We start from the raw sequence: 24,785 nt of genomic DNA, 5'->3' as shown, positions 1-24,785 counted from the left end.
CATGCTAGCAACAAGCAAGATCATGGGTTTCTAGGCATTTTTGACACTAACTACCTTGCTAGCCAGTATCTACGGCGCTTTTTTAAATAAATAAATTCTAAAAATTAATATAACACGTGCCAAAATTCCCTTAGCTAACATTAGTTAGCTGGTAAGTAACGGCATGAACCGTAAGCTTTCTAGCTAGCCGAGGAGGGACGTTGCCTAGCGACCGTAACGGTTAGTTTTGTTTAGCTAGCAAGCTTAGCTAACGGCTTAACTATCTTAACTGAGAAGGTTTGTTTTTTGGGTCAAAATTGCGAAAACCACTTCTTGTCAAGATGAGTGAACAACTTAAGTTCATTGTGGAGCAGCTGAACCGGGAACCTTTCAAGAAAAACTTTAACCTAATCACTTTTGACTCACTGGAACCGATGCAGCTTCTGCAGACTCTCAACGATGTGTTAGCCGAAATCGACTCCAAGGTGAGAGACTGCAAAATGCTAAGTTATTAGCTCTCAAGCATCTATTATATTATCTATCAAAGCTCAAATTAAATAGCACAAGGACCGAATATAAGTCGATTCTTCTTTATATATTGGTTTCGGCTCTCAAACATACCATAATGACATTAGTAGCTAAATGCTTGTTACTCTAAATCCAGAAAGAAAATATTCTCTAACGTGGAATGTAGTAACTAGTTAACTGACCTAGGTTAGTTAGCTAACTAGCTAACTTAGATATAAAGCTTCCCAAGTTTTTTTTCTCTCAGCATATCATTTTACACATTCATCTTTCTTCCAGACCACCTTTCATTATTTCATTTCGAGCCAAAATGGTTATTATGTACAAGTTATTAATTTTCAGAGAAATCCAAGATATTCAAAGAAAGCCAAGGTTTTCCAAATCTGAAGTTTAAGCAGTGCAAGATCTAAGTTAGTAACCCCCCAAAAGTGTCTTCAGGAAATAAACACTACCTAAAGCTTTCATCTCTTTGAGAAAGAAAATCAAGCTCCACTTTTACTTTATACCCAAAAATATCTACATGTGTTTTGCTCATTCTTCCACTGTGAGAAGACTAAATGAATGCATATGAAAGCTATCACTGAGAAAAAACAAGCACATTTGTACTGTAACACTAAAACTGAACACCTGAGATGTGGGGTACATCTAAATTTGTAATTGGGATTAGTTGGATTGTGTGAAGATGGAGCTTTGAAGTTGTGGAAAAATATCCCTGCTGGTTTCTTTGAAAAACTGAAAGCAATTCTTCTAAAGGAATTACTACTGTAATAAAGGGACATAGTAAATACTTTAAAATGTGTGTTTTGTGCACTTGTATCTGTTCTACCTAATCTTTTTCTTATATTTCAGCAAGAAATAGATATCCGAGAAGAAATGCCTGAGCAGACAGCAAAAAGAATGTTCACTTTGTTGGGGTTGCTAAAATACAAGCCTACTGGAGGCTTTTCTGATACGTAAGTATGTGAATAAAATATCAAATATAAGAACAGGTGATTAATATTTATGTTTACTGGTTTTCATTCATTGTTTGAATAATTAGAACGTTTGCATGAACTACTGCTGTAGTAAATCATTATGTACTGTCCTATAATTGTGTTAAATGTTTGAATGATTTCTATTTGATTTGCACCTAAAATGTGATCTGATTGTTGTCATAAACACAGACAGTCCTATTTAAACTCTAGGCTTGTTTTTCATGTTTTTTTTAAGGCATTTTACCCAGTTACTTCTATGAATGATTTGGCAACTACTGTTAAATTATGTAATTTGCATAGTTCTGAGACTAAAGAAGGGAAGTCTGGTTTGCCAGTTGACCCTTAGTGTTTAAGGGGTTAAAAAACAGCGCACAGCATTTTCCATGCTTTTGCTGCTTATTGCGGCTGATCAAAACTGCATTACTGAGTCTGAATTTAATTGAAAATGTGGAGCTCAGAGCAGATTTCTCACTAAGATCCTCCTCTTCTTGGCTTTACAGAAGCAGCTTTCGGCAGGGACTGGTGACTGGCAGTAAGCCAGTGATCCACCCCATCCTGCACTGGCTGCTGCAGAGGGTTCCCGAGCTGAAGAAAAGGGCCTATCTGGCTCGCTTCCTCGTCAAGCTGGATGTGCCTGGCGAGTTCTTGACAGATGATGTCATCTCAGAGACTTATCACCAGGTCTGACTTCTTTTGGCCTAACTTGAGTTTTGGTTTTTAAGGGAGCCAATTAATATTATTCCAGTGAACTACTAGACATGACATGAAAAATTCCCCTTGCAATGTGATAAACAGTCTCTTTCAAGGGGGTTTCAGTGCAGTCCTTGGGTACTCTCAGCCAATGTGTGTGTTTATTCAGAAGAGTAGTAAGAGTACACACTTGTCAGGAAATAAAGAGCTGTAGAAAGCTGGTTATCCACCTGAGGTGTGCAGGATATGGAACACAGAAAGTTTTCTTTTCAGTGTGGACTGGCCCTACTCTTAAAAATGTGATGCACCTGCTTCACCTGCACATCATTTCCATGGGAGTAAAATACATCAAAACAATTGTTGCTAGAAGTAACAAAACTGCTTAGTCAAAATTGTGTTGATGTAATGTATTAATGTGGAAATGATGCACGCATTTGAATCACATTAATAGAGGACTTTAATATTTCTTCAGCTTATAGAACAAGGGTCACCAATCTTAGCAAACGGCTGCAAGTTTTATTCCTCAGATAACTAATGAGTTTTTGGAAGACTGAGACCAACTGTTAACCAAGTGGAATCAGATGCCTGGTAGGAATGAGCATTTACAGCCACAATGTCCTTTTGTGAATAAGATTAGTGACAGTGGTATAGACTCTTTAGCATTACCTGGCACTCAGAATGGCTTGCAAGTGAAAATTGCGATGAGTAGAAGTCTTTTTGTGCTCTCTGTGTTTCTTTATACCATAACTGTAGTATGAGGAGCTGGTTGAGGGATTCAAGAGTTATCACAAAGAGTGCGAACAACTGAGGAACTCTGGGTTTTCTACAGCTGAGATTCGACGGGTAAGACATGATTCACTTTTACTCTCTGCTTGTGGTGTTACAATTATGCTACTTTAAATGTACAATTTGAGTGGCTTTTCAGCCTTGGAATCACAGTGACATAATTTGTTACTGCAGGATATTGCGGCAATGGAAGAAGAGAAGGACCAGCTGATCAAACGAGTGGAGCGTCTGAGGAAGCGGGTAAGGAGGCAGTATCTATTTACTATTTTATGTCAGGCTTGTGTTTTTCCAGGTAATGTCTTTTAAAAAGAAGAAAAAAGTATTATCTGCTGGACAATGACTGACTGTTTCCTAAACTATGTACTGGTGTAGAGATCTTCTAATCTGGACTTCGATTCCAGTTTCCAGTCCTGTTTTTGAAGCCGTGTAGTTGACTGACCTTTTGTTATATCTGCTTGGCCACCCAATGTCATGCCTGCCAGTGATTATGAAATCTAGAATTGGGAACTAGATTCAAGTTGAAATTTGAAGATCTCTGCATCCAAAATGTGTATTATTTTTTATTGTCTTTTTGTCGTGGTGTTCAAGCACATAGTGGAGAATCCGTGTGTGATCTAGTGTGCTAAAAATGTAACCTCGTGGGTGTGTAACACCCATTATGTAGTGTTGTTTGGTTTGAATTCGATGTTTTACATGTTTATGAGATGGATGACTTCTGTCACAGATTAACAAGGAATTGCATGTACCACTAACATCCAAAATAATTTCCTTCAGTCAAAAATTCTGTTCCCTATAAAGTGTTCTATGCAGTGTTCTGGATTTTTTAATGTAAAAAAATTTATGGGCACTGTTGAGAACACAAGCTTATCACTGTGTGTAATATTTCATTTGTCCACAAGGTGGAGTCTGTGTCCAACCATCAACGTATGCTGGAGCTTGCCAGACAGCTTCGGGTGGAAAAGGAGAGAGAGGAGTCTTTGGCTCATCAGAAACAAGAGCAGAAGAACCAGGTACCACTCAGAACAATTCTGTTTGTTTAAACTGTTTAATCAATCATAATGTTTTTTCTTCATTGATGACTGTGTTTTATTATAAATATAAACTTTATTGTGATAACTGTCATAATAATTGTTTTAAATTATTAAAGTGTTTATTCTTTTACATAAATGGTTGCAACTGTAACAACTGCAATTTCCCTCTGGGATCAATAAAGGATTCTGATACTGATTCTGAATCATGTTGGCTCATATGCATCATGTCAAGGATGTATGTGTATTGTATCATCTGCAATACTGTCCAAAAATCAGAGACCACTTTTTTAGATTTACCTGTGTGTGATAGAACTGTGGGCCCACTGGCAGCTCTGGCCTTGTAAGGGGTTAAGTACAAGTTTTCAGTATCTGTTAATTGAATTTATTACAAACACCCTTTGTTCCAACTTTTTTGAGAGACTTTCAGTTGAAGAAATCTGCAGGGATATTTTTTATGAACACATGAACACCTTCAAAGTTCAGTTGTGGTTGGTTGCATTTTATACTTCTCACAATACCGGTAATTCCAATTACAAATTTAGTACCATCATGACTCCATAAAACCTCAGACATCCTGTTTTGGTGTTCCAGTGCAAATTTGTTTTGCTAATTCTCTATTTAAGGGCTTTGTGACAGCGTCCTATCGTTACAGACCTATAATATTGAGTTGTCTTCTCACAGTGGAAGGATGGACAGAAACACCTTTGGATTTTTTCAGATCGGAAGCAAGAGGGGAGCTTGATTTTCCTTGCAAAGATGAAAGCTTTAAGTGTTGTTTGTCTGATGGTGACAGTTTTGGTGGTCTGTGACGTCTTGCATGGTTGTTAGAAGTCCCATTTTTTTCTGTATATTTTAGTAATTTTTTGAACTCCAGTTTTGAAACCTCCTGTTTTTCCCTTTAACGTTCCCCTTCCTTTTGGAAGTGGTGAAACTTATATCTAATCTCCTCAGAAATGTCTCCTGGAAAACTAAAAACTTATGCTTAATGGGCATCTAAATAAATACATAAATGAACGTTTTCTTTTGCATAGTACTTTATATTTGTCAGACACACAGAATAAAAGCTGATGCTATATCAGTACTGTTCCTTTTTTAAATGTGAAGCACACTGTGTGTTTTCCTGTCTGAAGCACACTGTGTGTTTTCCTGTCTGTTCCAGCTCTTCCAGGCTGAACAGAGGCTGCAGAGATGTCAGATCCAGCTGAAAGACTTGCGACAGGCAGCATCAGATGCCAAGCCTGAGAGTGAGTTAGCCATTGAAAAAAGTCCTTGTGTCCTGTCACCAAAGTCTGGCAGGAGGTCGAGGTCAAACAGACGCCATCTGCAATGGCTGCCGACTAAACTGCTGCTTTTTTAAGCCATGTGAAGGACAGTTGTACTTATGTTTAAAGTGATGTTCAATATACTAGTCATGTATGTCTTACAGTCACCTATTATAAGCCTCATTTTTGGCACAGCTAATTTTTTCCCATGGACCAAATCATAGTGTAAATGGAAATGTTACATTTAAAGACTTTGCAAATCTATAATTAGACTTCTGACTCCTAGTACTACCCACATCATTTAACATTATGTGCTCACAGTATATTCTTAATTCTCAGAAATATTTTCACTTAAGCAAACCAAGGTATTGTCAATTAACTGTCTGCACACACTGTGTATGTTGTGGGAGTTTAGTGTTATAACCTTGGCTATGATGTTGTTCTTTTGCAGGTCTGATGAAGAGACTGGAGGAGGAGATCAAGTTCAACTCCTACATGGTTTCAGACAAGTTGCCCAAAGAGCTGGAGCGGATGCGGCGCAAGGTGCACTACCTGCAGAAGGTGGCATCTGAGCCAGCCATGGGTCATGCTGAGCTGGCTGATCTAGAGGATAAGGTCAGTGGCACATGTTGCGGAGTCTTATGTGCAACATCTGCTTCATTTGAGTTTTGGTTTGGCATCTTAACATTACACCCACTTGAATTTTAATGCAGATGCCATCATAACACCTACTGTTTACACCTACATGCTTTTAAAAATCTTTCATAAGGACTATATTATGTAGTAATATGAAAGTTACTGCAGTCTCTTTAGGATCATTGAGCATTTTAGATGTATGATTATTAGCAGTTAAGCACCATTTTTTCAGTTTGCCAGTCTCCTGATGACAGTATTGCCATAATCTATATGTCATTCTATTCTTTAAATTAGTATAACTTTAATTCTTCTCTGTTCTTCAATTTTTTATCTTTAGTCTTGACCAGTTTGATTTGGATAGACCATAAATTCATTAATGTTTTGTCTCTTCCTGCTGGTCAGATTAAACAGCTCAGTCAGATGAACCAAGTGATGGAGAAGAAGGTGTCGAGGAGTGACCCAATGGATGATAATCTTGCTCTGTACAGACAGCAGGTAAGAATGATATTTGTCTGTCCTTTTCTGCAGCTGAATTAATAGAAAGCTATAGATTATGTTCCATGTATCAGATGTAAGGGTATCAGGTATACCAAGACCCAAGTATGTAAAAAGTATGTTTAGTAAAACAGCATGCTATATTATTATCATTATTATTATTATTATTATTATTATTATTACATCCCTCCATTCTGCACATCAAAAATGAGAGATTACATTTGCTTCTGCTGTATGTCCTCAACTTTGAACATGAAAGAATGATTGATGTCTCTGAATCATTAATACTGTGACCTGCATTTGTTTCTTGTTCAATGGCCAGATGTTTATTATCATTGCATAATGTTAGTTTGATGTTCTGATCAACCAAGCTGTTGTTTTTTTTCTGTTTTAATTAGTCACTATGTCCAAAATGTCCAGAAGTGCTTATTAATTTCCAGTCAAAACAACCAATATGTAATTATTCATTTGTTAGTGTCAGAAAAAAGCAGGAAACATATATTTGAAATGATAACAGAAGTGACAAAATAATAAAAGTAAAAGCTTTCCACATTAAGTGTAACATCAAATCTATCAGTATTTCATTTGAAACTTTTTACTTTTCTGCACGCTACTGCCATTTTTAACTCCTCCATCCTTCCAGTCTTAAAACCGAAGAGTTACAGCTCTCTCCTCCCAGCAAAAGCTATTTCCAATGGAGTCATTGACAAAATTTTCCCCTTCAATGAGACTCTAATATTCACATAATCAACTAATGTCAGGGGAAGCAGGAATTCAGACAGTTTTGTTTGTGTTATTCAGTATACTTCCAGTGCATACACACACATGATGTCCTTTAACTTTAACATGATGTATATATAAGCATGTAAAAGTATATATTTGTAGCCATTACCAAGTATTTGTTTATAGGAACAAGAGTATTCAGGCACTATATTAAAGTCTACTTTATGTAAAGGTTAAAATGTGTTAATACTACAAAAATAAAACTTTGTTGTGCAAATTACACCTTTTGTCATTAAAAAATACAAAATAATATTTTTTGGCAAGATGCAATAAGTAGCAGTCATGATGAAGGTGAAAGAGCTTCCTAAAGTTCTCAGGGACAACTCAGTTTGTAATAAAAATATATTTTATTCATAGAGGTGGCAGCTTAAAGTGCTTTACAGACAGGAGATAAGCTGAACAGTAATAGAAGAAAATATGAGTATTCATTTAAAATCATATGACAATGAGTGCGTTTACATGCACTCAATAATCCGATCATAATCAGATTTCTATAGTTATCCCTTTATTCAAATGGTCATGTATATACCATAGTCCGATCTAGAAATCCAATTAAGAAATCCAATGAAGAGAGCTGGATTTTAGCTCAGTAATCAGATTTCTCAATATATGTACTCCAATATATGTACCTGTGCATGCACAAGGACAGATATAAGCAAGCAGCGTGGCTGGTTGCAAAGCAGAAATCTGATTACTCATGTAGATCTGGAGTTTCACATTATCTGATTACTCGCATGTAAACGTGTTGATTGGATTACTGAAAAAAATCTGATTTTATGCAGTTATTGGATTATTAATATTATTATTATTATTATTATTATTCTTAAGCGCATGTAAATGCACTCAATGACAGGTCAAATCAAAAAGATACCAAAGACACACAGAATTTTAATTAAACAAATTCGTTTTAAACATTTTTAAATATTTATTAAAAGTGAGCACTGACCTTGCCTGTCTGGTGAAAGGTGGAACTGAGTTTCACTGTTTAGAAGCATAATAACTGAAAGAGGTCTCTCCATGTTTTCTTTATTTTCCAAAGGCATTTGAAGAAGGCCAGTATCTACAGGTCTAAGAGTACATGTTGGAAATTTTGAAAGTGTGGAAATATATTCCTGCTGATTTCTTTGAAAAACTGGAACAAGTCACCCAAAAGAACGTTGTAATAAAGGCAAAGAGTGGGCACGCCGAAAAAACTACTGAAAAAAATGATATTATACTCAATTGTTAAGGCTTAGTATGATTTCTGCTTTTTTCCAAATGCTAAAAAATTAAAGACCTCTTTTCACTGGCCGTTTTGGTTGGAAATGCAGTAAATGAAAGAATAGCCTTTGACTTTTGCAGACTACTGTACCATTAATCAAAGGGACACAGATGTCTGTGGACATAGATTTGGCCTAGTTATTTGTAGGATCATCTGTGTGCCTGTTATCTGTATCTTGCTGAAGCTGCTCAGGACTTTGAAGGGCTCTTTTGGACCATTTTGATATTGTCAGAATGGTAAGCCACGAAGAGACAAGAAGTGCTAAAGCCAGTGATGTTTGTTAGGCCTCCATCATAGCCCGTAAGAAGGAGGCAAAAGCTGAGGAGCTACAGGGGGCTCGAGAGGAACTGGCAGGCCTGACAAGGGAGCTGAATGCCAAGAGCAACCAGGCCCGTGGACAGGGAGGAGTTGAGATCATTCGAGCAGACGAGGTAGAGCATCGCACGGCTACACACACAGTAGAATTCCTAGAATTGCTAGAGTTATCATGATTAATCAATTCATGACTATCTGACTTATGAGTAAAAAAAAGTCTTCAATTAGTCTGTGCTATTTTGTGTCACAATGTTATTATTGTAAGGTATTTTAATTTCTACTGGTTTTTCTTACAGTAAGGAATAAAGCCTGCTAGATACACTCATTTATATGCATTTTTTGCCAGTGTTCCAGCAGCAAATGGAGGGCAAGTTTGGGTATTAAAGGGCCCATACGGATATTTCCCCTGTTTTTAACCAGAGTATTTGGGCGCTTTGAGCACCATGACAGGGACAAAATGTGCAAAGAGGGTGGGAGGACATTAAGGCCAACCATGTATACAGATAGACTGTTAGAGAATACTAAAGAAAATATGAATTAGTTACTATTATAAAATAAATTTGTTTAGGATTTTTTACTTTTTATTAATTTTTTCATTAAGCAGTGCTTAATTACTTAGACAAGCCTCTTCTGTACTGTTCATACTTAACCACTTACATGGGCAAGTTTTATTGCACACTTCTATAACCTATAACCTGTGTGTGTGTGTGTGTGTGTGTGTGTGTGTGTGTGTATATATATATATATATATATATATATATATATATATATATATATACAGGTTATAGGTTATAGTGTATGTATATATATATATATATATATATATATATATATATATATATATATATATATATATATATATACACCGAATAGGTCGACCTGTTTACATTGAAGTCCCTGTAGTTACTGAATAATAAGCCTTAGTATGTAATAAGCCTGGGATTTTAAAGGGATCTTAAGATTTTAGACATTTTCCAACAAAGTATTTTAAAGCTTCTGAAATGCGGTGCATGGTTTGCTATTGTTCAGTCCATTTTATTGTGTACCATTCATACAAAAACTCATGATTATGTAATTAATCATCAAAATACGTGTTAGATTATCAAACTGCTAATATAATTGGTAAGGATAGTAAGAGCCTCATTCATACAGACAATCTTTGTGTGTGTTAAGCTCTCATTATCTTATTATCTGAGTTTGATTAAGAGTGTGTGCACAGGGGATATAAAAGTGTATGAACAGAAGAAAGCTTCTATTGTTACAGTACCACAGCCTTGCCAGCGGATTACTGGTATTTACTAATTGGGGCTTAAACCCACCTCATGTCTCTGAACTAATGCATCACTTTAGTGTTTGTCCCTGAAGGGGGAGGCTGCAGGTCATCCTAAAGAGCGCCATGGTATTAATGCCTGTCTCTGCTGTGCTCTATTATCTGTGGTTGGTCTGTCTGTCTGTATGTCTGTAAGGGTGGTTTATGAGCAGATGTTCCATTCCAGGTTGCCCTTGTACAGATAGGTTGGTGGGCAGAGGAAAAAGAGAGAGGCACCCTTGCTAAAATAGTCCCCACCTTCACCCCACTTCCTGTGATTCTATCAGCCCCGTTTGATAAGGCTCACTTCTGTCCATAGTTCATCCACGGCAGTCGCTTCTGTCCATAGCTCGTGCACCGTGAACAGCAGCAGTGTCACAGAGGTGGATAATGAGAGAGAGAGAGAGAGAGAGAGAGAGAGGGAGGGAGAGAGAGAGGGGGGGGGACAGAGCTACATCCATTAAGAGTAAATAAAAAGGAGAGCAATACAGTCAAATGAGCAGAGAGGAACAGAAAGAAAGAAATAAAGTGTGTGTACATGTGAGAAGGATGTTTGGGTCTGAGCTGCTGGGATGGAGTATGCCCATATTTGGTCACGCACTGGCACAGCACTGATTTAAAAATGGAGGGGCTGGGGGCGGTGGGGGGGCACAGGAGGTTCATATCTGTTGTAACAAAATCCGCATTTAATTTAATAGATACATGTAAATAGAGCAAAGCCTTTTAAACGGCAGCTGGTCCATATCCTGAAACAAGTGTGAATGCGTCTGATCTGCTCTCTGAGCCTCTGGCCTGTGTTTCTGCTCACTCACTTGTAATGGTTCCCAAAAGATAAGGCACTGTACTCTTCCTTACTCCACTGGCTTTTCAATTAGCCTCTCACAGAGTTTCACTTTAATCTGTAGCTAAAAAAAGCCAGCTGCTGTGCTTTGTTCAAAAGGATTGAGTCTTTGCATTTAACTTTATTTTAAATTGCAGTGTGAGTTCTTTTTTTTATTTAACTAAAGACAGCCTGCTTTATTAAAGGGAATTCCACCAATTTTTCAAGATTTTTGCACAGGTTAATCATTGGCATGTAAATTCTAAAGTAATTCAGAGTGCTTTGATGTGGAATGTTGCATTGTAGAGAAACGTAGCCACTCAGATTTCTTTATAGTGGTGGTGATAGGAACCAGGGGTTGCATGTCTGCAGCGCAAATACAGCCATTTCTTTACTATCAATATAAGCCAGTGAACCTACACATTTTCAAGGTTTTGTATGTAGTGTTGAATATGATAAAATAGTGGAAAATCTGAAATTTTCTTTTTTCTTTGAGTACTGTTTTGCCCTTCAGTGACTTGTGTTTACCCCTTTGCCATGAATGGATTATAAAGTATGTTTTAGGCCCAAATCTTATTTCATTTCAGGACTATCCAACAATGTCTCTGGCATCAGGCAGCATATTTACAACCATGATAGCTTTTTGTTAAGTAGCTTTTAGATTCACCAAACGCTTCCGAGATGTGATTCCTATCATCACCACTGTAAACAACTGTGACTTGAAGTTCCTTTAAAATGGAGCTTTCCACATCAGATGATTCTGAATGACTTTGTTTACATCTTAATGATTTAATTATACGAAAATTATGAAAAAATGGGTGGTAATTTTTGGAATTCCCCTGGAAGCTAACATGGTTATAAAATCTATGTTAAGCCTTTGTAGAGAGTGCATCTATTACCAATGATAACGGGATGTTTCTGTTGGCTTCTGTGTGTCCAGGTTCCAGTCATGACATCCTTGCTTCACTCTCTGTTCCTCTTTTAGATATAGTCAGTGTTAAACGCTAATTCTACTCTTCCCCTTCTGTATTTTTTTTTTCTTTTTGATGTGATGATTGCCAGGGCTTGTGGGGGCTAATTTAGCCCCATCACTTGATGGCCATTTGTAACCAGCACTACCCAGTGCTATTGTGCCCCTAATCCCCCCAACCTTGTCTGCCCTTGACTTCCCGAAATATACAAAGCATAAACTCTGACACACAAGCTCCGCATGCCCTGAGTGACATACGGCACATTGTGTGATTTTCTGAGGTCGCTTTCTACATTTATAGCCCCTGGCAGTAGTGACAGTGGGGCGGTCCGAGCGATGGCCTTCTGCTTAGGCTGCCAGATGAAGAGGGGTTTTTTGTGCCCCTGGCCAGACGCCTGCAGAGTCAGGTTTCTTTTGTTTGCAGACTGAGCAGACGTCCCTGAGGAACCCCGGTCCCCTGCCAGATCCTTTCAATACCTCCCACAACCTGAAACACCACTATCAGTCTGATGTCTCCTGAAACTTTCACTATTATGCTCACTATGTTCCACATTATAGCACTAAGCTCAGAGGAGAGTATTGTGGATGCTTTTGCCTCTGACCTTCCCAAAATGACATCTCTGAGCAGAGCATTGAGATGCTAGAGTCTAGAACAAAAGTCATCCCATCCATATACAAATATGGAGTGGAAGAAGCAACGTTCATCCAGGGCTGTAAAGAGATACACAAGACAGGACCAGCATTTACTGCACCGTACAGTACGAGTCACAGACACAGCGCAGAATGACAGACACAGTTAACATCGACAGCACATAATTAAGCAACACAGTACGCTACAGTACACTAAATTGCACTAGAAGTACACAACAATAAAAAATAAAAAGAGACCAACAGTAAATTAGGATTTGACTGATGTAAAAATTTTGTGCCCGATATTAATTTTAAGGGGCTGATATTCTGATAACTGATAATATCTGCCTGATATAATTTAATGTTTAGAGGTTCCTCGACCCACATTAGGCCTAGCCCTAGGCTAAAAAGAATTTCCTATGGTGATTCAGTGTTGGCATTGCAGTTTAGTCCAAGACTAGACTTAATCCATGCCAGGGAAATAATTAAATGATTAAACTGTGTCAGTTGACAGCTGTAAAATGTGAAATATGACTGTCAGTTGTTAATGGTTGTGACAGAACCAGCCAGTCACTTATGGTTAAAAATAAGAAGTGAGGGTTTACTGGTTCAGGGTTTGGCAAAACACGTGGTAGGTAAACAGGCAGTGGTCAGATCCAAAAAGACAAAACGCAGAAAATGACAAACATAACAAAAGCAAGATGAGGTAGTCAAAAAGGCAAAGTCAGATATAAAAGCAGGTCAAACAAATGTACAACACTCAGTGGCTCTACCAAGAGAAGCAATACCTTGCAAAAATAACTAAAGCCTGGGCTTATGTACTAGACTAGATCTAGTCACATGATAAACAGAACAGGTGAGTTTCTGCTAATTACCAGTTTTCATTTTTCATCAGTTCCCTTCATGGAAAGTTACTTTGTGTTATCCTCATGCTAACATTTGGTTCGATTTTACATCATTATTATTATTATATTTTAACCATGATGTGTATTCAAATTTACTAGTGCAGTCTGAATTGCTCCGTCTCCCTTTGTCTTCATTGTTGTCATAATGCAGCACCTCCTGCAGACATGCTGATATGAGATGAGTTCTTATTTTTAATATTTATTTGTCTGTGCTTTGTGTAAATGTAAACTCCATTACATCCTAGTTTATGATTTGTTGGAGATGTTAGGTTTCTGATTTTTCAATGTGTCGTTCACAGTTTAAACGATATGTCGCCAAGATGCGTGGCAAGAACATCACGTATAAGAAGAAGCGGCAGGAGACTGCAGAGCTAAAGGCTGAGTTTGGCATTCTGCAGCGGACGGAGGAGATCCTGCGCCAACGCCACACTGCCGAGCTACAGCAGCTGGTAACCACACAGCTCCTCTGCCAAGCATGCTTACCTATCCTCACATCTCCCAGTCACTGTATACTCATCATGTTTGGTTTCTCTTTTGAATTTAGGGCTTTCATGCTGTACATCCTCATTCATGGCTGTGGTTCTCCTTTTCTTCTTGTATGTCTTATCCTGTACCAGACCAGTAAACTCAATACCCTAATTATCATCTCTGACATGCAATCATATATAAGCTTGTTTTCTTTACTCCTGCTTAAAGAAATAATTGAATAAAAATGTAATTAAAATTAACATAATTTTAGCCTCACCCCAAATGTGGTTGATGTTTTTGATAGAACTACGAGGCCTGTACAGCTAAGTAGCTTATGTAAAATGCTTATGTACACTGATTGACCATTTGCAAAATTATGATTGACACACCTTTCAGCCAGTCGTGGTCCTCTTTAAACATCAAGCAAAGGAAAAACTACAGAACTTCTTAAAACAAACCTGCAGTGAGAACAGCGGTGGTAGTAATTTGTTCAAATTTATTCAAGAAGAAATGTTGAAAACATGACACATGCTGTCCTCATCATCTGAAGGATGGTGCAGTTTTTATTTCCCCCGAAAGCTGAAAATGTTAAACTATGTTTAAATATTATAAATAAATATTATTAAACAATGTTTGTAGCTCAATAGCAAAACTATTAAGCAAGCAGACTTATGCTAGCTTTGAGGTAATCTAGGCTTTGGGTTACTGTGTTTGATAAACATAATTTAAAATGTTTAGATCAATTAGCTAACTAGCTTCTTAACTTTGCTGCTGACAGTTTGATAAATCAGTCAGGGTAACTGTGTGGCTCTCTTATTTGTGATTTAAACACTTTGTAAAGATAAATATTAATGGACATGTATTCTCATGCTGGCTGCTTAATACTGTATTTGGCTATTTAACTGGCTTTTTTGTCGGGCAGTATGTTTTATTAAGCTTTGTTTCACATGCCATGACCCTTTTGTCCCACTTCTCTGTCCTGTGTGCCTCATCAATTGAGGCATGTTCTGTTCTTGAACCTGTCCTGCTCACCATACCTCATTCAAATTTTGAACTGTGTTTAACAGCTAAGTTACAGCACCTTCCTGGAAATGACTTCACACCTCTGAACCCTCCCAGCCGCGGACTTGCTGATAGCCCATTTGACGCAGGAGGCCTGAGCCGGAGCTATTTGTGAGCGCGGCATTTGCTCCCTGGCTGCGTGCGAGGCTGTTCTTTCACGAGTGGGGGAATTTTGCAGCGGGTTGCACAGGCCTAGACCTCCCCTCCTCCTGGCAGCTGTTCCTCTACTCCTCCTTCTATCCCCCTGTGCTTGTTGACCGCTGGCAGACCGACCATCACTTTGCTCACCCCTCCACCAGCACATACTTACTATTACACGTGCAGGCGCTCTCATGTCTTCATGCACTGTCACTCAGTCACTCTCACATGTACACACATGCACATCATTGCCAAAAAGTTGTTATATTGAGCTTAATCACTGAATCAGAAAGAGCCTTGTTTCTGCTGAGAGCTCCAGGTGCTGTCTTGGTAAAGCAGTAGGTACTGGCGCTGGACACTCCAGATCCAAGAGTCGGATTTAGAAAAATATTGAAATATCTGTTTGAATCCAGCAGTGTGTGGCTATTCATGTCAGGGTCTGACTGGGTTCAGACATAAATTCTCAAATAACTGTTGGATTCAGATTTAAGATTTGTGTTTCTCAAAGCCCGTCTTCAACCTTTAGGCTAGTCATGTCAGCGTTGTTTATCGATGATCTGATAGTGGCTGTCATTGTTGTAGCCATGTAACTTAACAGGTGCTGTCATTGGTCCTTGGTTTGTGGTGGTTGGATTGGGACAGAATTCTGTTGGGCTTTAGTCAGGTCCAGGCGTAGTTTTGTCAAGAGACAGTCAGGTTTAGACAGAATTTTGTCAGGCTGTAGCCAAGTTTAAACAGAATTTTGTCAGGCTATAGTCAGGTTTGGACAGAGATTTTCAGGGTATAGACGGGTATGGATAAAATTTTTTCCATCTGCACTCGATTTTGGACAGAATTTTTTTCAGCTGCTGTTAGTCATGGACAGAGATTTGGTGGGCAACAATTGGGTTTGGACAGAATTTTGACAGGCTGCATTTGGATTTTAGACAAAAGTTAGTTGGGCTGTATCTGGTTTGGACTGAATTTTGTCAGTAGGCAAAATTTTGTCTGGCAACATGCGGCTTTCGACAGGCTTTATTGTGGCTTTATAGTGTTTGGACAGAACTTTGTTGGGCTGCTGTCAGGTTTGGACAGAAACTTGTCAGGCTACAGTTGGATTGGGACAGAATTGTGTCTGTAGTCAGGTTTAAACAAATGTGTCAGGCTGCGATCGGTTTGGACAGAAATTTGTCAGGCAGCAGTCAGATCTGGGCAAAAATTTGTCAATTTGTCATCGGGTTCAGACAGAATTTTGTTGGGCTGCAGTTGGGTTTGGACAGAAATTTGTCAGAAAACGGTTGGGTTCAGACAGAATTTTGTTGGGCTGCAGTTGGGTTTGGACAGAGATTTGTCAGACAACAGTTGGGTTCAGACAGAATTTTGTTGGGCTGCAGTTGGGTTTGGACAGAGATTTGTCAGACAACAGTTGGGTTCAGACAGAATTTTGTTGGGCTGCAGTTGGGTTTGGACAGAGATTTGTCAGACAACAGTTGGGTTCAGACAGAATTTTGTTGGGCTGCAGTTGGGTTTGGACAGAGATTTGTCAGACAACAGTTGGGTTCAGACAGAATTTTGTTGGGCTGCAGTTGGGTTTGGACAGAAATTTGCCACGCTCTAGTCAGGGTTCGGGGCTAAAGTTGGGTTGACCCTGGATTTTTTTTGAGCTACAATCTAAACTTAATTTTCTAAACTGTGGGTTATGTCAGGTAGAAATTGTTTATAAGCTGCATTTGGATTCAGTTCAAAATTTCAAATTCAGTTAAAGCTCTAGCAAGATTAACTGAAGGCCAGCAGATCCTGACATGGAGTAGCAGAGTAGAGCTGGGACTGTTGCTTAGGAAACTCCACAAATACACATCCTTATGGTTTTCCCAAGAACTCTAGGCTTTAACAGTGCTTTTTCACTGGACATTTTTTAATGTTTACACTAATTACACATGCAATGATCACAGCCTGTCAAATGTTGGCTCTTTAGCTCATAACGTAAAGTGTATGTGTCAGTATCAGCACAGTGTGTGAAGTTCCCTCTCTGTGCCTGGACAAAGTACTTTGCACTCTGATGCGGAGGTGATCCCTGACTGTGTATGTGGACATGAGCCATCAGAGAGTGCTTAACGTGACACCAGCCAAACAGGACACACTCCAAGGCCTCTACAGGATCATTCATTTTCTGCCACTCATGTTTAAAAGTGTGAAAGAAAGAAACTTTCATGTAAAACCTCCATCCATAAATCTGATCTGATTTGAGGAAGCAGCTTTTTGTTAAGGGAGAATGACTGTGATCTTATTTTTCAGCAAACTCTAGAGGCCCAGAGGGGCATCTCAGGCTTCAGCGAGACCCAAGAGGAGCTAGAGAGAGTTTCGGCCATTAAGAGCGAGCTGGATGAGCTAAAAGGACGCACGCTGGATGACATGTCCGAGATGGTGAGCAGATGACAAGAAGCACACCTCAGGACACACAAGTCGCTTTTGTACACAGACAACGCTCTTGTTTTTATACTCTGTCAGGATATATGGTCATACATATGTCCTGTATATTTCATATATATGTAAGTACTTGTATGTTATAATAATGTTCCTGATGTATTACATATACAGTACTGTGCAGAAGACAGAAAACACTGTTATTTTTAGTCAAATCGGTCAAAGTTATTCATTGTTCATGAGATATTTCAGGGGATATTAGATACAAGATAATTAAATAGGATAAGGAAGTGGACAATTACAGGAAAATAAGTGTCACTTTCAGATGAACAACCCTTAAAAAGAGAGGAGAAAATCAAGCTCCAGTCGGCTGGTGCTCTCAGAAGAGTGGACTTTTCACCCTGGGGTCTAAACCTTAACATCACCGAATGTGTTTGGGATTACTTGGTGGTAATAAGTCACCTAAAAGGAATGCAAAGCATGGTAAAGGCAAATGATGGACACACTAAGTACTGAACTTCTTGAAATTATATTTAGCTGTTCAAATTTCTAATTAATTACCAGTTAAATATGTGCTTTCTGCTTATCTGCTGATGCTGAAAAATGAATAATGGCCATTTTGACTGGAAATTAAATGTGTAAAAAGCAAACTGACTGGACTGTATACCGTTTCTGTCCAAAGAAAAAGGTGTATCTCCATTTTTCTAAATTTTTTCATTTTTTACAAAGTTTGAACATAGTAGCTGTACAGCTGTACAAAACTTCCTTGGAATAAAATCTATTTACATTAACTTACATGAAAAGTAAAGAAAGTTTTTGTCCTGTCCAGCAAAGTTACTGTTGTACTGCTATTACCTGTTTTACTTTGGACATTGATGATATGTAATGATAATATGCCCCAAATAGATATATTTATAGAAGTACCTGTGTGTAATAAGAACTTTCTAAGCCTAACCCTAAACCTAGCTCTAACAGTTTTATCCTTTTATTTTTTTTAAATAAACATGCACATGCAACGTGAATGATAAAACATTTGTAAAAGCACTTTCAGGGCTAATTTACCCAATAAGTTACCCTTGCTCTTCTTCGGTTTTCATGTATATCAACAAACACACACATACATACACAAAGGCAGAATTGTCACACTTCTTTGAACTCTGCACTTCAGAAAGCTTGATGCCATTTGTTACACATGCCTTTTAATGTGTCAGGGTGTGTGATGTTTGTGTACATGATTACGTTGTCGAGTTCATTACATAGCACACTGGGGAGAATGCTGCTTTGCTGATGAAATCTGCAACTGCCCCTGCACTCCGTTTGCTTTGGGTTGCTACAGCAACAAAAGCAAGGGGGACCAGTCTAACTCAATAGCATGGCCTACTCTGCATCTCTAGAGCTTGATGTTACATATGTGAACATGGCACAGTGTAAATATACAAATGCTGACACCACTTGAAGGCCATGAATATAGAACACATGACTTTACTTGTGACTTCTGTCTTTTCTGGATCTGTCCTGTATGTACTTTCTTGGATACAAACTATCTTTTTTACAGTCTCTCTTTGCCAAGCTTCAAAATCTGCCAGCTGTTGGATATTAGGCCAGTTTCTGAGTTGTTTCACATCTTTGCAAGGATAGTCTGGATGTGTTTTTTGATTAAGAAGAATAAAAATTTGTGAGATGAACTTGGATGGATAGATTTTGTGACTCAGTGTGAGTCTCTATATGTAATTCAGTAGTGAATTTGTGTTCTAGAATAAAGCTATGTTCTTCCTACCTTTCTGTTTTTCAGGTAAAGAAGTTGAATTCAGCAATAGTAGAGAAGAAATCAGCTCTGTCTCCGATAATAAAGGAACTGAGGCCTCTGCGGCAGCAGTGCCAGGTGGGGAGCTGCTGTGTGGTTGGTTAGTGTAGTGGTTAACACCTTTGCCTTCTACGCTGTAGACTGGGGTTCAATCCCTGACCAGGGCAAGCACCCTACACTATACCAATAAGGGTCCTTGGGCAAGACTCCTAACACCACCTTGGCCTACCTGTGTAAAATGATCAAATTGTAAGTCGCTCTGGATAAGAGCGTCAGCCAAGTGCCATAAATGTAAATGTAAATGAAAAACTCTATAAGATGTCATTGATAATGCTGATTAAGTTGTAGAAAATACCCCCATACCCCACTATTAGAAAATAACCCAAGCCTAATTCACAACCATAGTGCTATTGAATATTCTACCAAAAAAGTTTGAGAACACATTATTTTACTTGTTTCTTCCTTATTGTTATCAGGAACTAAATAGGCTACATTCAAACAAGTACTTACTGCACAATCAAAACACATTTCCACAGTTTAGGGCAAACTCTCCTAAAAACAAAGTAAATAGTGTAAATATTGTCTCAAATATTGAGAAAAGCTGATGCAAAATCAAGTATTTTAGTCTGCAACAATCACAAGTAAAAGCTGTGAGATTCTGGTGGGACTGCTTAATCTGTTCTATCTTCTAAACAGGAGCTTGCTGAAGAGTATGACGAAAAAAAAGCTCAGTATGACACATGTGCTGCCGGTCTGGAGAGCAACAGATCCAAACTTGAGCAGGTACAGTCTCCTATACATATACTGACCATCACAGGTTTGGGGACAACTTGTGTTTTTTCTTTTTACATATTCTTGATTTTTTCATTTAACTAAGAAGAATAACTCTAAAGGATTCATTAACATAAAATGGTTATTGCTAATACTTTTGCTAGTTTTTCTAACACTCAGCTTCATGTTTATCAAAATGTCCTCCTTGGTGTGAAGAGTAGATTTTGCCTAAATTTTACTTGACAGTTTCAAACTGTTGTTTAAAGGGGAATTCCACTGAATTTTCAAACTCTCTGCATAATTCAGTTATTGAGATTTCAATAAAGTCTTCCAGAGTTATTTGATGTGAAATGATCTGTTCTAGCAGAACTTACCAACTCATCACTTACAGTGGTGGTGATGGCAACTAAGGGGTTACAATTTTTACAACACAAATATAGCCATTTTATTTACTATCCAAAAGCGTCAGTGAACCTGCACATCTTCTGAGATTTTATATGTAATGTCAGTAATGGTAAAATAGTGGTAAGTCTACAAAGATTATTTTGCCTTACAGTGACCTGCATGTCTACTTTATTAGGGATTTTTAAAATTACACTACACCTTATGTCAAAATTAACATAAGGTCACACAAAATAGTCGTAACAATTTGATGTAATAATTTTCTGCGAGATAACTTTTAGAGCCATTCAGCACTTTATACGTCTGGGTCCTATCACCACCACTGTGAACAGCTCTGACTAAGTTTCTCTATAATGGAGCAATTTACATCAAATCTCTCAAGTAACTTTGTTTACATCATTTACATTACATTTAGCAGACGCTTTTATCCAAAGTGACTTACAAATAATGTAATAATAATATTACATAAATAATATAATAAATAATAATAATAATGTAAATAATAATAACATCATAAGAATCAAACTACAAAAATTTTAGGAAATCATTGAAGTTTCTCTTTCAAAAGCCTTTTAGCTGAAAGGTACTGTAAATACTTAATAGGTTTGAATGCTGAAGACTGCTGACATCACAGAAGGTTCAAATGGATGGGACGTGCAAATTGTTTCAAATGCAATGCTGCTGCAAATATTTCAAATATGCTGCAAATATTTTGTTAGAAGCATTTTGTAAAACTAAGTGTTCCTGAACTTTTGACATGTACATATGCATACAAATAAATAGCCTGTATGTCTAGATATTGAAGCCTATGTACAGATGAACATAGCTTGACCAGTAAGCTCTTGTGTTGATCTGGTCTAGGAGGTGAGGACCCTGCGAGAGGAGATAGCTCAGGAGGAAAACCGTTATCACCACATCAACTGCCAGAAAGAAGTAAGACCTACCTGCTAGAATGTAGACAAAAGGCATAGCTGCCCCTTACATTCTACTGCCTGCTTACTCTCCTGTCTCCCTCCTCCGGTCATCACCCATTCACAGGTCATTGAAATTCAAATGCAGCGGGCGGCAGACGAGATGAAGGTCTATGTGTCCTCTGATCCACAAACAAGGAAAAAGTCTATCAGGTAAAGCCACAGCTGCCACACCCTTAAAAGCTTTGGCTACACCATTCACACATACATATGCAAATTTTTAGAGTGTGAACACAAAATAGTTCTGCTGCATGTGCTCTTTTTGACCAATAGGCTCTGCATAGGGCTGTTCCTTTCCATGAAGAAGTGCTTTTTGTAAAACAGTGGTGTAATTTTTTCTTCTACTTGATAGAATCAGGCTTTCATACAAAAAAGCTTGTGAGCCAAAAGGGTTTATATGGCACTCATCAAGTTAGTTATAAAATTGGCCACCCAGTGCAAGGTGTCTGTATGTAGAGCCTTTTTAGTAAATTTGCTGCTTGGTATTTGAAGTTTGCTAGAGCTGCAAGGCTTGAAAAATGAAGGGAATATGCGGTAAATGTTCCTCATCATATTGTAATCAGTCCTTATTGATGAGAACTGTTCCAGTTATTTGCTTTGTTCATGTGTGTTGGTGCTTGTTTTCATCATTGATGAGATATTTATTTACTATTCATCAGTCAGTAACTGGTTGAAAAGGGATGTTTTAACATGTGTTCTCTTTTCAGGGAGCAGTACATGAAGAACATAGCAGAACAGGAATCTTTGGGAAAGGTAAAGACCTGAGCTGTCTAAGCTGTCAGTCAAACCTGTGTAACCTGACGCTGTGTTGAGAGAGCCTGGTTCCTCTCCCTGTATTTAGTCTTTTGTGGTTAGGACAGGTTGATAGAGGTGGCAGCCGAGGCTTAGCCACTGTTATATTTCGGCCAAAGCTTTTGCAACATGCTGTACTGTCACACTATGCGATGCCTCTTATGACAAAGCATGTGAAATATACAGCAGTGACATTATTGTTGGGCTGTACACAGGCCCTCTGAAATGATGACAACAAATGTTGCTGAACTGTGCAAGTGTAATATGCTTGTTCCTTTTATTTACATAATTTGATTTACTTTGATTTACATTATTACTTGCATGGAATTACATTCTGTATCAACAGGTTCAAGACTGCATTTCTGTTTGTTTTGATATCAAATGCTGTCAAAGCAGCAGTGTTCATGAAAGCGGTGTTCATGAAATTCAAATCATAAAATATCCCCTACTTACCTACAGAAATGTGACAAAAAACCACACCTGACAGAATGTTTCTGCTTTTTTCAATGAGCTAGGAGTGATAAGTAATCAAATAACTTTAAGGTATATGCTTCATGGAGGACAAAAGAGGGTTAAACAGCTTAATGCAAAACCTCAGCTTCAAAAAAACAGGACATGTGACACTTTATGGGTAAACAAATAACAACGTAAGAGAAAAGTGAAGCACTCAGTTGTTAACACTGTTATTATTGGCTTGTGTCAAGCCTGTATTTAAAAGTGTCTCTGCTGCCATTCAGAAGCACACTGACGTTGGCCTTGTTTTCCCTTTGTGCTCTTGCAGAAGCTCAGAGAGCAGCAGAAGCAGGTTAAGGAGAGCCATGGGCCAAACATGAGGCAGGTGCGCATGTGGAAGGATTTGGAGCAGCTGCTGGAGTGTAAGAAGCAGTGTTACCTCCGAGCCCAGAGCCAGACCTCTATCGGCCAGGTGATTCAGGACAGTGGAGAGGACCGCCTGGTTCTCTGATGGAGCCATTGGGTGCTCCAGCATTTTTTACGCTTTCCAAGTTTAATCAGCTATTAACAGATTTACTGGGGAAAAGTATGTTACCATGTTTTTGGAGCAATGTATGTACAGTGCATATAGACACGTTACTGACTCCACAAACTGTTAGAAAAGTGCTTCTTAGTCTATTTTTATCTATAAACCTCAGTAAACATCAGTTGTACTTTTGTGACCGAGCAAAAGTCCTTTTTTGGACATAATTGCCTCAAGTTAGGAGAGATTAGCTGAGATAAGCAGCAGTGCCCTGAATTTTTGGGAGAGGGAACATATGTTCTCCAAAGTGCTTCATTGATAAGAGGTTTGAAAATCTTTCAAACAAGTCCTCAGTCTCCATTTTGACACGTCTTTAAGAATAGAGCTTCACTCAATGTGTCCTAAGATAACAGCGAACAAAGTGTTACACTCTGGACGTGCCTGCACCCAGTTATTTTGGGAAGCAACAGTCATGACCTTCGGCAGAAGAGCTGCCCAATTTAGGAATTCGGCTGGCCCTTCTTTTGTTTCCATCATGGAGGGGCAGAGGTAATCAACAGAGCAACATCTACAACTCCTCCCCTACCTGTTAGTGCACATGGGTGATTCTCTGTCTTAGGAAACTCATTAGATTGGACTGGAGGTATAAGCAGTGTGCATTATATTTTATTTGTATGTCATGCCTAGATATTTTTGTGAAAATAAAGCACAAGTCTCTCTGTATGTGGACTGAACTTTGGCTTTTCAGTTCAGTTTGATGCTAATGCTCTGACCACTTCTCTGGCAGTTTAAACGTTGCTTTTGCAGTGTCAGGACATAAGCTTCTTTCACTAAGACCAATTAAAACAGAAACTCCAACTTTTTAGACTCTTGCATTAATTGCATCATACAACTATTTTTTAACATGGTGGTTGCCTCTGTGACTGCAGCACAGACATAGTTTTGGTTTTGCATTATCTGGTGCTGAGAATAAAAATTTTAAATTTGTAGTTTATTAATATTTTAGATATTTAGTTGGTCTTAGTTTCCATTGGCTGAAGTGGCACAAATAGGATTTTATGCCTTAATGTGACACATGTGATTTTTTCAGAGCTATGTGGACCCACAAATCTGATCTTTTCAAATTTGACCTCATCCACTTTGCCTCAGTTCTGATTGTTTTTGCTGAGTCAATTTTTCTAACTTGATTCGTTCACATTTGTATTGGTGTGGGACTCAACTTTTCATTAATGTGAGCGAACCTGTGTCCTGAAACAACCTGTACATCCTACATCCTGTGCACATCCTAATCAGTAATTTGCTGTAAACCACTTTGAGCTGTTCATTATTAGAGCAAGATGAAAGTGAACAAAGGTCAGAAGCTTCTGCACTGTTTATTGGCACTAACCAAAAAATCGGATTTCAACCAGACAATGTCAACATAGCCTTTCATAAGTGTTCCTAGATTGGACACATCTGATTCAGGGCCATGTGATATTAATGAGAATGCTCAGATTCATGTAGGGTTTTTACAATGTGTACGCCATCATTCAGCATCTGCAGGGCCTAATCTGAAGTTAGTTCATGATGCACATGGTTCATGTACATGAACAGAGAAAATGGGAATCCTAACAACCATGCAAGACCT

General features: G+C 38.3%; 1 protein-coding gene across 1 annotated transcript; it reads left to right on the top strand.

The window, feature by feature from the left end:
- Positions 1-320: 320 nt before the first annotated feature.
- Positions 321-23,881, top strand: ift81 (intraflagellar transport 81 homolog). The gene is made up of 18 exons (XM_017716122.2): positions 321-464; positions 1,354-1,457; positions 1,979-2,159; positions 2,922-3,011; positions 3,129-3,194; positions 3,854-3,964; positions 5,145-5,229; positions 5,699-5,862; positions 6,286-6,378; positions 8,707-8,853; positions 13,671-13,820; positions 17,314-17,442; positions 19,235-19,324; positions 19,943-20,029; positions 21,281-21,352; positions 21,458-21,543; positions 22,098-22,143; positions 22,964-23,881. The coding sequence occupies exons 1-18, from the start codon at positions 321-323 to the stop codon at positions 23,144-23,146; spliced, it is 2,028 nt and encodes a 675-aa protein (XP_017571611.1). The 3' UTR covers positions 23,147-23,881.
- Positions 23,882-24,785: the final 904 nt, after the last annotated feature.

Source organism: Pygocentrus nattereri, chromosome 28 (assembly GCF_015220715.1).
Source record: "Pygocentrus nattereri isolate fPygNat1 chromosome 28, fPygNat1.pri, whole genome shotgun sequence".
In the NCBI taxonomy this organism is placed as follows: Eukaryota; Metazoa; Chordata; class Actinopteri; order Characiformes; family Serrasalmidae; genus Pygocentrus; species Pygocentrus nattereri.
The sequence above is the reverse complement of the archived record's forward strand: the minus strand, read 5'-3'. Positions and strand labels throughout refer to the sequence as shown.

Bases quoted from the DNA above. Each gene is read 5' to 3' on its own strand.
- ift81 (XM_017716122.2), top strand. From the start codon at position 321: ATGAGTGAACAACTTAAGTTCATTGTGGAGCAGCTGAACCGGGAACCT. The intron at 3,195-3,853 runs GTAAGGAGGCAG...TTTGTCCACAAG, and splicing joins TGGAGCGTCTGAGGAAGCGG to GTGGAGTCTGTGTCCAACCA. The intron at 8,854-13,670 runs GTAGAGCATCGC...TGTCGTTCACAG, and splicing joins AGATCATTCGAGCAGACGAG to TTTAAACGATATGTCGCCAA.